This window comes from Scyliorhinus canicula, chromosome 2, assembly GCF_902713615.1.
Source record: "Scyliorhinus canicula chromosome 2, sScyCan1.1, whole genome shotgun sequence".
Taxonomy (NCBI): Eukaryota; Metazoa; Chordata; class Chondrichthyes; order Carcharhiniformes; family Scyliorhinidae; genus Scyliorhinus; species Scyliorhinus canicula.
Window position 1 is genome coordinate 5,242,860 of NC_052147.1, and position 13,384 is coordinate 5,256,243.

General features: G+C 58.6%; 1 protein-coding gene across 2 annotated transcripts in view; it reads left to right on the top strand.

Annotated features, from left to right (window-relative positions):
* The first annotated feature begins 9,450 nt into the window (after positions 1-9,450).
* The window catches only part of jag2b (jagged canonical Notch ligand 2b), a 212,022-nt gene continuing 208,088 nt past the window's right edge, over positions 9,451-13,384 (top strand). The window contains exons 1-2 of one of the 2 annotated variants that reach the window (XM_038822142.1): positions 9,451-9,684; positions 9,842-10,141. In XM_038822142.1, the coding sequence (XP_038678070.1) occupies positions 9,616-9,684; positions 9,842-10,141 (369 nt within the window). In that variant the 5' untranslated portion in view covers positions 9,451-9,615. The remainder of the gene's footprint in view (positions 9,685-9,841; positions 10,142-13,384) is intronic. The other variant, XM_038822133.1, reaches the window with a different exon arrangement.

Genomic DNA, 13,384 nt, shown 5'->3' on the forward strand with positions numbered 1-13,384 from the left:
ATTTGCCCAGTGCTGAATGAGTGATTGATTTGCCCAGTGCTGAATGAGTGATTGATTTCCCCAGTGCTGAATGGGAGATAGATATGCCCAGTGCTGAATGAGTGACTGATTTGCCCAGTGCTGAATGAGTGATTGATTTCCCAGTGCTGAATGAGTGATTGATTTGCCCAGTGCTGAATGAGTGATTTGATTTATCCAGTGGTAAATGAGTGATCGATTTGTCCAGTGCTGAATGAGTGATTGATTTGCCCAGTGCTGAATGAGTGATTGATTTCCCAGTGCTGAATGAGTGATTGATTTGCCCAGTGCTGAATGAGTGACTGACTTGTCCAGTGCTGAATGAGTGATTGATTTGTCCAGTGCTGAATGAGTGATTCAATTGTCCAGTGATGATGAGTGATTGATTTGCTCAGTGCAGAATGAGTGATTGATTTGAACAGTGCTGAATGAGTGATTGACTTGTCCAGCGCTGAATGAGTGATTGATTTGCCTAGTGCTGAATGGGAGATAGATTTCCCAGTGCTGAATGGGTGATTGATTTGCCCAGGCTGAATGAGTGATTGATTTGCCCAGTGCTGAATGGGAGATAGATTTGCCCAGTGCTGAGTCAGTGATTGATTTGCCCAGTGCAGAATGAGTGATTGATTTGCCCAGTGCTGAATGAGTGACTGATTTATCCAGTGTTGAATGAGTGATCGATTTGTCCAGTGCTGAATGAGTGATTGGTTTGTCCAGTGCTGAGTGATTGATTTGCCCAGTGCTGAATGGGAGATTTATTTCCCCAGTGCTGAATGAGTGATTGATTTGCCCAGTGCTGAATGAGTGATTGATTTGCCCAGTGCTAAATGAGTGATTGATTTGCCCAATGCTGAGTCAGTGATTGAATGTCCAGTGCTGAATGAGTGATTGATTAGCCCAGTGCTGAATGAGTGACTGACTTGTCCAGTGCTGAACGAGTGATTGATTTGCCCAGTGCTGAATGAGTGATTCAATTGTCCAGTGCTGAATGAGTGATTGATTTGCTCAGTGCTGAATGAGTGATTGATTTCCCCAGTGCAGAATGAGTGATTTATTTGACCAGTGCTGAATGAGTGATTGATTTGTCCAGTGCTGAATGAGTGATTGATTTGCCCAGTGCTGAATGGAAGATGTATTTCCCAGTGCTGAATGAGTGATTGATTTGCCCAGTGCTGAATGAGTGATTGATTTGCCCAGTGATGAATGGGAGATAAATTTGCCCAGTGCTGAATGAGTGATTGATGTGCCCAGTGCAGAATGAGTAATTGACTTGCCCAGTGCTGAATGAGTGATTGATTTATCCAGTGCTGAATGAGTGATCGATTTGTCCAGTGCTGAATCAGTGATTGATTTGCGCAGTGCTGAATGGGAGATAGATTTGCCCAGTGCTGAACGAGTGATTGATTTGCCCAGTGCTGAATGAGTGATTCAATTGTCCAGTGCTGAGTCAGTGATTGATTTGTCCAGTGCTGAATGTTTGATTGATTTGCCCAGTGCTCAATGAGTGATTGATTAGCCCAGTGCCGAATGAGTGATTTATTTGCCAAGTGCTGAATGTGATTGACTTGCCCGGTGCTGAATGAGTGATTGATTTGCCCAGTGCTGAATGAGTGATTGATTTGTCCAGTGCTGAATGGGAGATTGATTTGCCCAGTGCTGAATGAGTGAATGATTTGCCCAGTGATGAATGAGTGATTGATTTGCCCAGTGCTGAATGTGTGATTGGCTTGTCCAATGCTGAGTCAGTGATTGATATGCCCAGTGCTGAATGAGTGATTGATTTACCCAGTTCTGAATGAGTGATTGATTTGCCCAGTGCCGAGTGAGTGATTGATTTGCCCAGTGCTGAATGTGATTGACTTGCCGAGTGCTGAATGAGTGATTGATTTGCCCAGTGCTGAATGAGTGATTGACTTGCCCAGTGCGAATGAGTGATTGATTTGGCCAGTGCTGAATGGGAGATAGATTTGCCCAGTGCTGAGTCAGTGATTGATTTGCCCAGTGCTGAATGAGTGATTGATTTGCCCAGTGCTGAGTCAGTGATTGATTTGCCCAGTGCTGAATGAGTGATTGATTTGCCCAGTGCTGAATGAGTGACTGATTTATCCAGTGTTGAATGAGTGATCGATTTGTCCAGTGCTGAATGAGTGATTGATTTGTCCAGTGCTGAGTGATTGATTTGCCCAGTGCTGAATGGGAGATTTATTTCCCCAGTACTGAATGAGTGATTGATTTGCGCAGTGCTGAATGGGAGATAGATTTGCCCAGTGCTGAATGAGTGATTCAATTGTCCAGTGCTGAGTCAGTGATTGATTTGTCCAGTGCTGAATGTTTGATTGATTTGCCCAGTGCTCAATGAGGGATTGATTAGCCCAGTGCCGAATGAGTGATTTATTTGCCAAGTGCTGAATGTGATTGACTTGCCCGGTGCTGAATGAGTGATTGATTTGCCCAGTGCTGAATGAGTGATTGATTTGTCCAGTGCTGAATGGGAGATTGATTTGCCCAGTGCTGAATGAGTGAATGATTTGCCCAGTGATGAATGAGTGATTGATTTGCCCAGTGCTGAATGTGTGATTGGCTTGTCCAATGCTGAGTCAGTGATTGATATGCCCAGTGCTGAATGAGTGATTGATTTACCCAGTTCTGAATGAGTGATTGATTTGCCCAGTGCCGAGTGAGTGATTGATTTGCCCAGTGCTGAATGTGATTGACTTGCCGAGTGCTGAATGAGTGATTGATTTGCCCAGTGCTGAATGAGTGATTGACTTGCCCAGTGCGAATGAGTGATTGATTTGGCCAGTGCTGAATGGGAGATAGATTTGCCCAGTGCTGAGTCAGTGATTGATTTGCCCAGTGCTGAATGAGTGATTGATTTGCCCAGTGCTGAATGAGTGACTGATTTATCCAGTGTTGAATGAGTGATCGATTTGTCCAGTGCTGAGTGAGTGATTGATTTGTCCAGTGCTGAGTGATTGATTTGCCCAGTGCTGAATGGGAGATTTATTTCCCCAGTACTGAATGAGTGATTGATTTGCCCAGTGCTGAATGTGTGATTGATTTGCCCAGTGCTAAATGAGTGATTGATTTGCCCAATGCTGAGTCAGTGATTGAATGTCCAGTGCTGAATGAGTGATTGATTTGCTCAGTGCTGAATGAGTGATTGATTTCCCCAGTGCAGAATGAGTGATTTATTTGACCAGTGCTGAATGAGTGATTGATTTGTCCAGTGCTGAATGAGTGATTGATTTGCCCAGTGCTGAATGGAAGATGTATTTCCCAGTGCTGAATGAGTGATTGATTTGCCCAGTGCTGAATGAGTGATTGATTTGCCCAGTGATGAATGGGAGATAAATTTGCCCAGTGCTGAATGAGTGATTGATGTGTCCAGTGCTGAGTCAGTGATTGATTTGTCCAGTGCTGAGTCAGTGAATGATTTGTCCAGTGCTGAATGAGTGATTGGTTTGTCCAGTGCTGAGTCAGTGATTGATTTGTCCAGTGCTGAACTAGTGATTGATTTGTCCAGTGCTGAATGAGTGATTGATTTGTCCAGTGCTGAGTCAGTGATTGATTTGTCCAGTGCTGAGTCAGTGATTGATTTGTCCAGTGCTGAGTCAGTGAATGATTTGTCCAGTGCTGAGTCAGTGATTGATTTGTCCAGTGCTGAGTCAGTGATTGATTTGTCCAGTCCTGAATGAGTGATTGACTTGATCAGTGCTGAATGAGTGATTGATTTGCGAGTACTTATTGAGTGATTGATTTGCCCAGTGCTGAATGAGTGATTGATTTGCCCACTGCAGAATGAGTGATTGATTTGTCCAGTGCCGAATGAGTGTTATTTGTCTAAGTCAGTGCATCTCAAACTATCTGATGTGGCGTACCGGCAGTTTTTTTTTTCAATGTGCCAGGGACCGGTGAGCTTCGATCGGAAAGAACAAACTTGTTGCAGGAAGGCGCATGCGCGGTGGCTCGGGTTGTGATTGGTCAGAGCCAGGGGGCCGGTGACTGGTTGTCTGGATCCGAACCGAATCCTTCCGATTGGGTACCTGATTGCAGTGCGTCTGTCTGATTGGCTGATTTAGATAGTGCATTGTGATTGGCCATGGCGTTTGGAGCAGTTCTTTTGCGATTGGCTGCCGCGTGCTGTTCTGTGATTGGCTGGCCGTGCGCGATCTGTGATTGGCTGGTCCGGGGCTGCTATGTGACTGGCTGTCCCGGGGCTGTTCTGTGAGTGGCTGGCCCCGGCTGCTCTGTGATTGGCTGGCTGGGGGCGGGGTGCTCGTGCCGGCTCTGGGGCGCGGCCAATCCGAAAGAGCGCGGGAGAGGCGGGAACGGCCCGACCCCGACTATACCCCCTGAGCCCGACCATACCCCCGTGAGCCCTGTCCACACCCACCTCAGCCCGACCCCGACTACACCCCCCTCAGCCCGGTCCACACCCACCCCCCTCAGCCCGACCCCGGCTATACCCCCGTGAGCCCGGTCCACACCCACCTCAGCCCGGTCCGCACCCCCCCCCCCCCCCCTCAGCCAGATCCCGACTATACCCCCGTGAGCCCGGTCCACCCCCCTCAGCCCGACCCCGACTATACCCCCCTCAACCCGACCATATCCCCGTGAGCCCGGTTCACACCCACCTCAGCCCGGTCCGCACCCCCCCCCCCCCCCCCCAGCCAGATCCCGACTATACCCCCGTCAGCCCGGTCCCGACCCACCCCCCTCAGCCCGACCCCGGCTATACCCCCGTCAGCCCGGTCCCGGCTATACCCCCGTCAGCCCGGTCCCGACCCACCCCCCTCAGCCCGACCCCGGCTATAACCCCGTCAGCCCGGTCCCGACCCACCCCCCTCAGCCCGACCCCGGCTATAACCCCGTGAGCCCTGTCCACACCCCCCTCAGCCCGGTCCGCACCCCCCCCCCCCCCCCCTCAGCCCGGTCCACACCCCTTCACCTCAGCCCGACCCCGACTATACCCCCTCAGCCCGGTCCACACCCACCCCCCTCAGCCCGACCCCGACTATACCCCCCTCAGCCCGACCCCGGCTATACCCCCGTGAGCCCTGTCCACACCCACCTCAGCCCGGTCCGCACCCCCCCCCCCCCTCAGCCCGTCCGCACCCCCCCCCCCCCCTCAGCCCGGTCCGCACCCCCCCCCCCCCCCCCTCAGCCCGGTCCGCACCCCCCCCCCCCCCCTCAGCCCGACCCCGACTATACCCCCCCGTCAGCCAGATCCCGACTATACCCCCGTCAGCCCGGTCCCGCCCCACCCCCCCCAGCCCGACCCCGACTATACCCCCTCAGCCCGGTCCACACCCAACTCAGCCCGGTTCACACCCCCTCCCCTCAGCCCGACCCCGACTATACCCCCTCAGCCCGGTCCACACCCACCCCCCTCAGACCGACCTTACCCCCTCAGCCCGACCCCGACTACACCCCCTCAGCCCGGTCCACACCCACCCCCCTCAGCCCGACCATACCCCCCACAGCCCGACCCCGACTATACCCCCCCCAGCCCGACCCCGACTATACCCCCCCCAGCCCGACCCCGACTATACCCCCCTCAGCCCGGTCCACACCCACCTAAGCCTGATCCCGACCCACCCCCCTCAGCCCGACCAACCCCCCTCAGCCCGGTCCACACCCACCCCCCTCAGCCCGACCCCGACTATACCCCCTCAGCCCGGTCCACACCCACCCCCCTCAGCCCGACCCCGACTATACCCCCCCCAGCCCGACCCCGACTATACCCCCCTCAGCCCGGTCCACACCCACCTAAGCCTGATCCTGACCCACCCCCCTCAGCCCGACCAACCCCCCTCAGCCCGGTCCGCACCCCCCCCCCCCCAGCCTGACCCATCCCCCCTCAGCCCGGTCCACACCCCCCCCCCCCCCCCAGCTCGGTCCAGACTCTCCTCAGCCCGGTCCAGACCCCCCTCAGCCTGACCCCGACTATACCCCTCTCAGCCCGACCATACCCCCCTCAGTCCGACCCCGACTATACCCCCCTCAGCCTGACCATACCCCCCTCAGCCTGACCCCGACTATACCCCCCTCAGCCCGACCATACCCCCCTCAGCCCGACCATACCCCCCTCAGCCTGACCCCGACTATACCCCTCTCAGCCCGACCATACCCCCCTCAGCCCGACCTCGACTATACCCCCCTCAGCCCGACCATACCCCCCTCAGCCCGACCATACCCCCCTCAGTCCGACCCCGACTATACCCCCCTCAGCCTGACCATACCCCCCTCAGCCCGACCCCGACTATACCCCCCTCAGCCCGACCCCGACTATACCCTCCCTCAGCCTGACCATACCCCCCTCAGCCTGCCCCCGACTATACCCCCCTCAGCCTGCCCCCGACTATAACCCCCTCAACCCGACCAACCCCCCTCAGCCCTGTCCACACCCTCCTCAGCCCGGTCCACACCCTCCTCAGCCCGGTCCACACCCTCCTCAGTCCGGTCCACACCCTCCTCAGCCCGGTCCACACCCTCCTCAGCCCGGTCCACACCCTCCTCAGCCCGGTCCACACCCTCCTCAGCCCGGTCCACACCCTCCTCAGCCCGGTCCACACCCTCCTCAGCCCGGTCCACACCCACCCCCCTCAGCCCGACCATACCCCCCACAGCCCGACCCCGACTATACCCCCCCCAGCCCGACCCCGACTATACCCCCCCCAGCCCGACCCCGACTATACCCCCCTCAGCCCGGTCCACACCCACCTAAGCCTGATCCCGACCCACCCCCCTCAGCCCGACCAACCCCCCTCAGCCCGGTCCACACCCACCCCCCTCAGCCCGACCCCGACTATACCCCCTCAGCCCGGTCCACACCCACCCCCCTCAGCCCGACCCCGACTATACCCCCCCCAGCCCGACCCCGACTATACCCCCCTCAGCCCGGTCCACACCCACCTAAGCCTGATCCTGCCCCCCCCCCCTCAGCCCGACCAACCCCCCTCAGCCCGGTCCGCACCCCCCCCCCCCCCAGCCTGACCCATCCCCCCTCAGCCCGGTCCACACCCCCCCCCCCCCAGCTCGGTCCAGACTCTCCTCAGCCCGGTCCAGACCCCCCTCAGCCTGACCCCGACTATACCCCCCTCAGCCCGACCATACCCCCCTCAGCCCGACCCCGACTATACCCCCCTCAGCCTGACCATACCCCCCTCAGCCTGACCCCGACTATACCCCCCTCAGCCCGACCATACCCCCCTCAGCCCGACCATACCCCCCTCAGCCTGCCCCCGACTATACCCCTCTCAGCCCGACCATACCCCCCTCAGCCCGACCTCGACTATACCCCCCTCAGCCCGACCATACCCCCCTCAGCCCGACCATACCCCCCTCAGTCCGACCCCGACTATACCCCCCTCAGCCTGACCATACCCCCCTCAGCCCGACCCCGACTATACCCCCCTCAGCCCGACCCCGACTATACCCTCCCTCAGCCTGACCATACCCCCCTCAGCCTGCCCCCGACTATACCCCCCTCAGCCTGCCCCCGACTATAACCCCCTCAACCCGACCAACCCCCCTCAGCCCTGTCCACACCCTCCTCAGCCCGGTCCACACCCTCCTCAGCCCGGTCCACACCCTCCTCAGCCCGGTCCACACCCTCCTCAGCCCGGTCCACACCCTCCTCAGCCCGGTCCACACCCTCCTCAGCCCGGTCCACACCCTCCTCAGCCCGGTCCACACCCTCCTCAGCCCGGTCCACACCCTCCTCAGCCCGGTCCACACCACCTTCAGCCCGGTCCACACCACCTTCAGCCCGGTCCACACCACCCTCAGCCTCAACCCCAACTAAATCCAGTCTGAACCGCGTGCCAGACTCAGTCCAAACCCGGAGCTAACCCCAGTCCAAACCGCACAAACCCGGGGCTAACCCCAATCCAAACCCAGGGATAACCCCAGTCCAATCCCGGGGCTAACACCAGTCCAAACCCCTCAAACCCGGGGCTAACCCCAGTCCAATCCCGGGGCTAACCCCAGTCCAAACCCGGGGCTAACCCCCGTCCAAACCCCTCAAACCCGGGGCTAACCCCAGTCCAAACCCCTCATACCCGGGGCTAACCCCAGTCCAAACCCCTCAAACCCGGGGCTAACCCCCGTCCAAACCCCTCAAACCCGGGGCTAACCCCAGTCCAAACCCGGGGCTAACCCCAGTCCAAACCCGGGGCTAACCCCAGTCCAAACCCGGGGCTAACCCCAGTCCAAACCCGGGGCTAACCCCAGTCCAAACCCGGGGCTAACCCCAGTCCAAACCCGGGGCTAACCCCAATCCAAACCCGGGGCTAACCCCAATCCAAACCCGGGGCTAACCCCAGTCCAAACCCGGGCTAACCCCTCAAACCCGGGGCTAACCCCAATCCAATCCCGGGGCTAACCCCAATCCAATCCCGGGGCTAACCCCAGTCCAAACCCGGGGCTAACCCCATCCAAACCCCTCAAACCCAGGGCTAACCCCAATCCAATCCCGGGGCTAACCCCAGTCCAAACCTCTCAAACCCGGGGCTAACCCCAGTCCAATCCCGGGGCTAACCCCAGTCCAAACCTCTCAAACCCGGGGCTAACCCCAGTCCAATCCCGGGGCTAACCCCAGTCCAAACTCCTCATACCCGGGGCTAACCCCAGTCCGAACCCCTTAAACCCGTACTAACCCCAGTCCAAACCCCTCATACCCGGGGCTAACCGCAGTCCAAACCCCTCAAACCCGTACTGACCCCAGTCCAAACCCCTCAAACCCGGGGCTAACCCCAGTCCAAACCCCTCAAACCCGGGGCTAACCCCAGTCCAAACCCCTCAAACCCGGGGCTAACCCCAGTCCAAACCCCTGCTAAACCTAATCCTAACCCTATCCTCACACTTGTCAAAGCTGGTCCATTTTCCCCATGAAACCCGTGTGAGATCTATTTTATTTTTGCATCAACCTGGTCTTAAAACTTCCAAACCCTGACCTCAAACCTGTGCTAAATCCAGTCTAATTCTCCCCTCAAACATACTAAACCCATCTGTGCTGAATGTTTCTAAATCTGTGCTAACCTGGTTCCAGTCCTGACGTTCGAGATCTAGTTCAAATCCTACCCTGAAACTCCGTGCTAAAACCAAAAGTGCCGAAGCCAGGCTGACAATCTCCACCCCCTGTACAACCCGTGCTGAGCAGGGTCGGGGGGGACCCTGAGAATTTCTTTCTCCCTTGTAGCCAGTGCTGAAGAGGGACAGTCCCAGCTCCCTCTGGTTGGTCCTAATCTCTCCCTCTGGCTGCTGCCTGGGCTAAGCAAGGCTGGCATTTCACACCCTCCCTCCTTCCCTCTCCACAGCCCAGATCCCACCCCTTTCTGATCCAGAGCCAGCACTTGCTCCAAGCCAGCCCAGACACTTTGCCTGTGTGTGTTTATCATAGGTAGGGGAGGTAGCGGGTAGGTAGGAGGGAGGGAAGGAAGGGGAGGAGGGGAAAAAAATAACCCCAGTCCTTGGGATTCGTTGCATTGCAAGAAAAGCAGGCAGTGTGGATAGTCCCGCGGCTGGGACCGTGAGCGGTTCTGGCTCTTTGGGAGGTTTATTATCAAAGCGAGCAGAGAGAGGGGCGAAGGCATGCTGGATTTTAAAGGGATTTATCATCTTCTCGTTGCAGGCGCTTTGCTGTCAACTTTCTGGATTGAGGTATGCAGTGAAATAATGCTGCATTGCATTGATATTTATCCATTTTCACCCCCTCCCTCTCTCCCTTCTCTACTTTGCTGAGTCTCATTGCCACCCTGCCTAATCTAATGCTGGCTTGTTTTATCTTTACCCTCCCTCCCTTTCGGCTTCTCTCCAGGAGTCCTTTGCAACGGGCTCTTTCCAGGTCAAGTTTAAATCGGTGCAAAACGTGAACGGCGAGCTGGAGGACGGCAGCTGCTGCGATGGCCCCAGGAACCCCCTGGACCGGAGGTGCACCCGGGACGTGTGCGACACCTACTTCAAGATCTGCCTGAAGGAGTACCAGGCTCGCATCGCCGGCAGCGGCACCTGCACCTTCGGCAGCGCCTCCACCCCGGTGCTGGGGGAGAACACCTTCTCCCTGCCCGACAGGGGCACCGCCGCCACCTTCACCATCCCCTTCCAATTCGTCTGGCCGGTGAGTGAGTTTGCATTGGGTTGGGTGCAACCGTCCTGTCTGCCGTACACTCTGTAAAAAAAATAAGCTGCCTCCCGCTGCAAACAAATCTCACTCACTCACATTCTCACTCACGTTCTCTCTCTCTCTCTCTCTTTCACATTCTCACTCACATTCTCTCTCTCTCTCTCACATTCTCACTCACTCACACATTCTCACTCTCTCTCACTCACACATTCTCACTCATTCTCACTCACACTCACTCACTCACATTCTCACTCACATTCTCTCTCTCACTCACATTCTCACTCTCACATTCTCACTCTCACTCACACATTCTCACTCACACTCTCTCACTCACTCACATTCTCACTCTCACATTCTCTCTCTCATTCTCACTCTCTCACATTCTCACTCTCTCTCACTCACATTCTCACTCACACACTCTCTCACTCACTCACTCACATTCTCTCTCACTCACTCACATTCTCCCTCTCTCACTCTCACACATTCTCACTCTCACACGCACTCACTCACACTCAGTCCCTCATTCACTCACTCTCTCACACACACTCACTGACTCTCATTCACTCTCACACACACTCTCACGCACTCTCTCTCCACTCACTCAGTCTCATTCACTCACTCCCTCTCTCACACTCTCTCTCATAGTCACTCACACTCCCTCTCACACTCTCTCATTCTCTCTCACAGTCGCTCACTCACTCACACTCCCTCTCTCACACTTTCTCATTCACTCTCTCTCTGTCACTCACTCACACTCTCTCTCACGCACTCTCTCTCACAGTCACTCATTCACTCATTCACACTCCCTCTCTCACTTTCTCACTTACTCTCTCTCTGTCACTCACTCACTCTCTCACTCTCTCTCTCACAGTCACTCGCTCACTCCCTCCCTCTCACACACTCTCTCTCACTCTCTCTCACAGTCACTCACTCACACTCCCTCTCTCACACTCTCACTTTGTGCTGCTCCTGCTCTCTCTACAGCCCACCCCCAAAAACAAAAGGGTACACACAATGTGTAAGCACCCATTCCTCCCCCTACCCTTTCTCCTTTTCCAAATAAAAATGCAAACCCCAGATGAATTCAGACACAGTGCCTGGGGGGTGGGGGGGGGAGGTGTTTGCAGGTTTGTTTGGCCTTGTTGAGAGACCGGGGGGAGTTGTGTATTTCTTGGTGGGAGGGCGATGCTGAAAGTTTCCTTTGGCTGGGGGGGGGGGGGGGGGGGGGGGGGGGGTGGGGGATGTGGAGCTGCCCTGGATGCGGGATGACTTGGAGCTGCCCCCCCCCTAACCCGAGGAGCTGCCCCCCCCCCAACCCGGGGAGCTGCCCCCCCAACCCGGGGAGCTGCCCCCCCAACCCGGGGAGCTGCCCCCACCCCAACCCGGGGAGCTGCCCCCACCCCCAGCCAGGGGAGCTGCCCCCCCCCCCCCAAACTCCGGGAGCTGCCCCCCCCCCCTCCACCCAGGGAGCTGCCCCCCCCAATCCGGGGAACTGTCAACCCCCTCCCCCACCGCACCCCCCTCCCCGGGATCTGCAACCCCCCCACCCCCCCACAGATCTACACTGGGCCTGGGATCTACAACCCCCTCCCCCCCCCCCCCCGATTCTACAACCCCCCCCCCCCAACCCGGGATCTATCTCCGCTTCCCCCTCCGGGATCTACCCCCCCGGAATCTACACCCCCCCCCCCCCCCGGAATCTACACCCCCCCCCCCCCCGGAATCTACACCCCGCCGCCCTCCCCGGGATCTACCCCCCCCCCCCGCTCTAATCTACAACCCCCCCCCCCCCCTGGAATCTACCCCCCCCCTCCCCGGAATCTACACCCCGCCGCCCTCCCCGGGATCTACCCCCCCCCCCCCCCCTCTAATCTACAAACCCCCCCCCCCCCCCCCCCCGCCGGATCTCCTCTCCTCCCCCGGGATTTTTACCCCCCCCCCGGGATTTGCACCCCTCTTTACACCTCTCCCACAGCCCCCTGGGATCTACACCCCCCCCCCCCGCCCCAGATTCTACACCCCACCCACCCCCCTTGAGCTACACCCCAGGAGATCTGCTCCCCCTCTCCCGGCGGGATCGATCCCCCCCCCCCCTCTCCCGGCGGGATCGATCCCCCACCCCCCTCTCCCGGCGGGATCGATCCCCCACCCCCCTCTCCCGGCGGGATCGATCCCCCACCCCCCTCTCCCGGCGGGATCGATCCCCCACCCCCCTCTCCCGGCGGGATCGATCCCCCACCCCCTCTCCCGGCGGGATCGATCCCCCACCCCCCTCTCCCGGCGGGATCGAACCCCCCCCCCCCGGCGGAATCGATCCCCCACCCCCCTCTCCCGGCGGGATCGAACCCCCAGCCCGGTTCCTGGATTGGAACAGGAGCGGGATCTACCTCCCCTGCTCCTGTAATGGAAGAGTGCGGGATCTACGCCCCTCACTCCCGGATCTGATGGGTGGCGGGGTCTGTCCCCACCCCGTGCTCCGGGATTGGAATGGGGGCGGGATGTCCTCCCCTTTGCTTCTGGATTTTAACAGGTGTGGTGCAAGTTTGAACAGGACCTCAGCTGTCTGTCTGTCGGGCGGCTGGTTTGGGTGATCGACCCTCATCCAAGCTGGTTGCAGCTAATGCGCTAAAGTACCGGGTTTGGGCACACTTGCCCCGCGACCCCCCCCCCTCCCCCCCTGCTGTTCCCACTCTGAGGGCCTCACGCTGACTAGGTTAGATTCCCACGTGAGCCTGCCGCCCCCTGGAGAAGTGGGGAGGATGGCAGGGAGTGTGGGGGGGGGGGGGGGGGGGGTGGTGGGGGGGTGGTTTGGGGGGGGGGGGTGGTTTGGGGCGGTGGTTGGGGGGGGGGCTGGGTGTGTGTGTGGGGGGGGGGCTGGGTGTGTGTGTGGGGGGGGACTGGGGGTGTGTGTGGGGGGGGTCTGGGGGTGTGTGTGGGGGGGGGACTGGGGGTGTGTGTGTGGGGGGGCTGGGTGTGTGTGGGGGGGGGACTGGGTGTGGGGGGGGACTGGGGGTGTGTGTGGGGGGGGACTGGGGGTGTGTGTGTGGGGGGGCTGGGTGTGTGTGGGGGGGGACTGGGTGTGTGTGTGGGGGGGGCTGGGTGTGTGTGGGGGGGGGCTGGGTGTGTGTGGGGGGGGGGCTGGGTGTGTGTGTGGGGGGGCTGGGTGTGTGCGTGGGGGGGGCTGGGTGTGTGTGTGTGGGGGGGGCTGGGTGTGTGTGTGTGGGGGGGGCTGGGTGT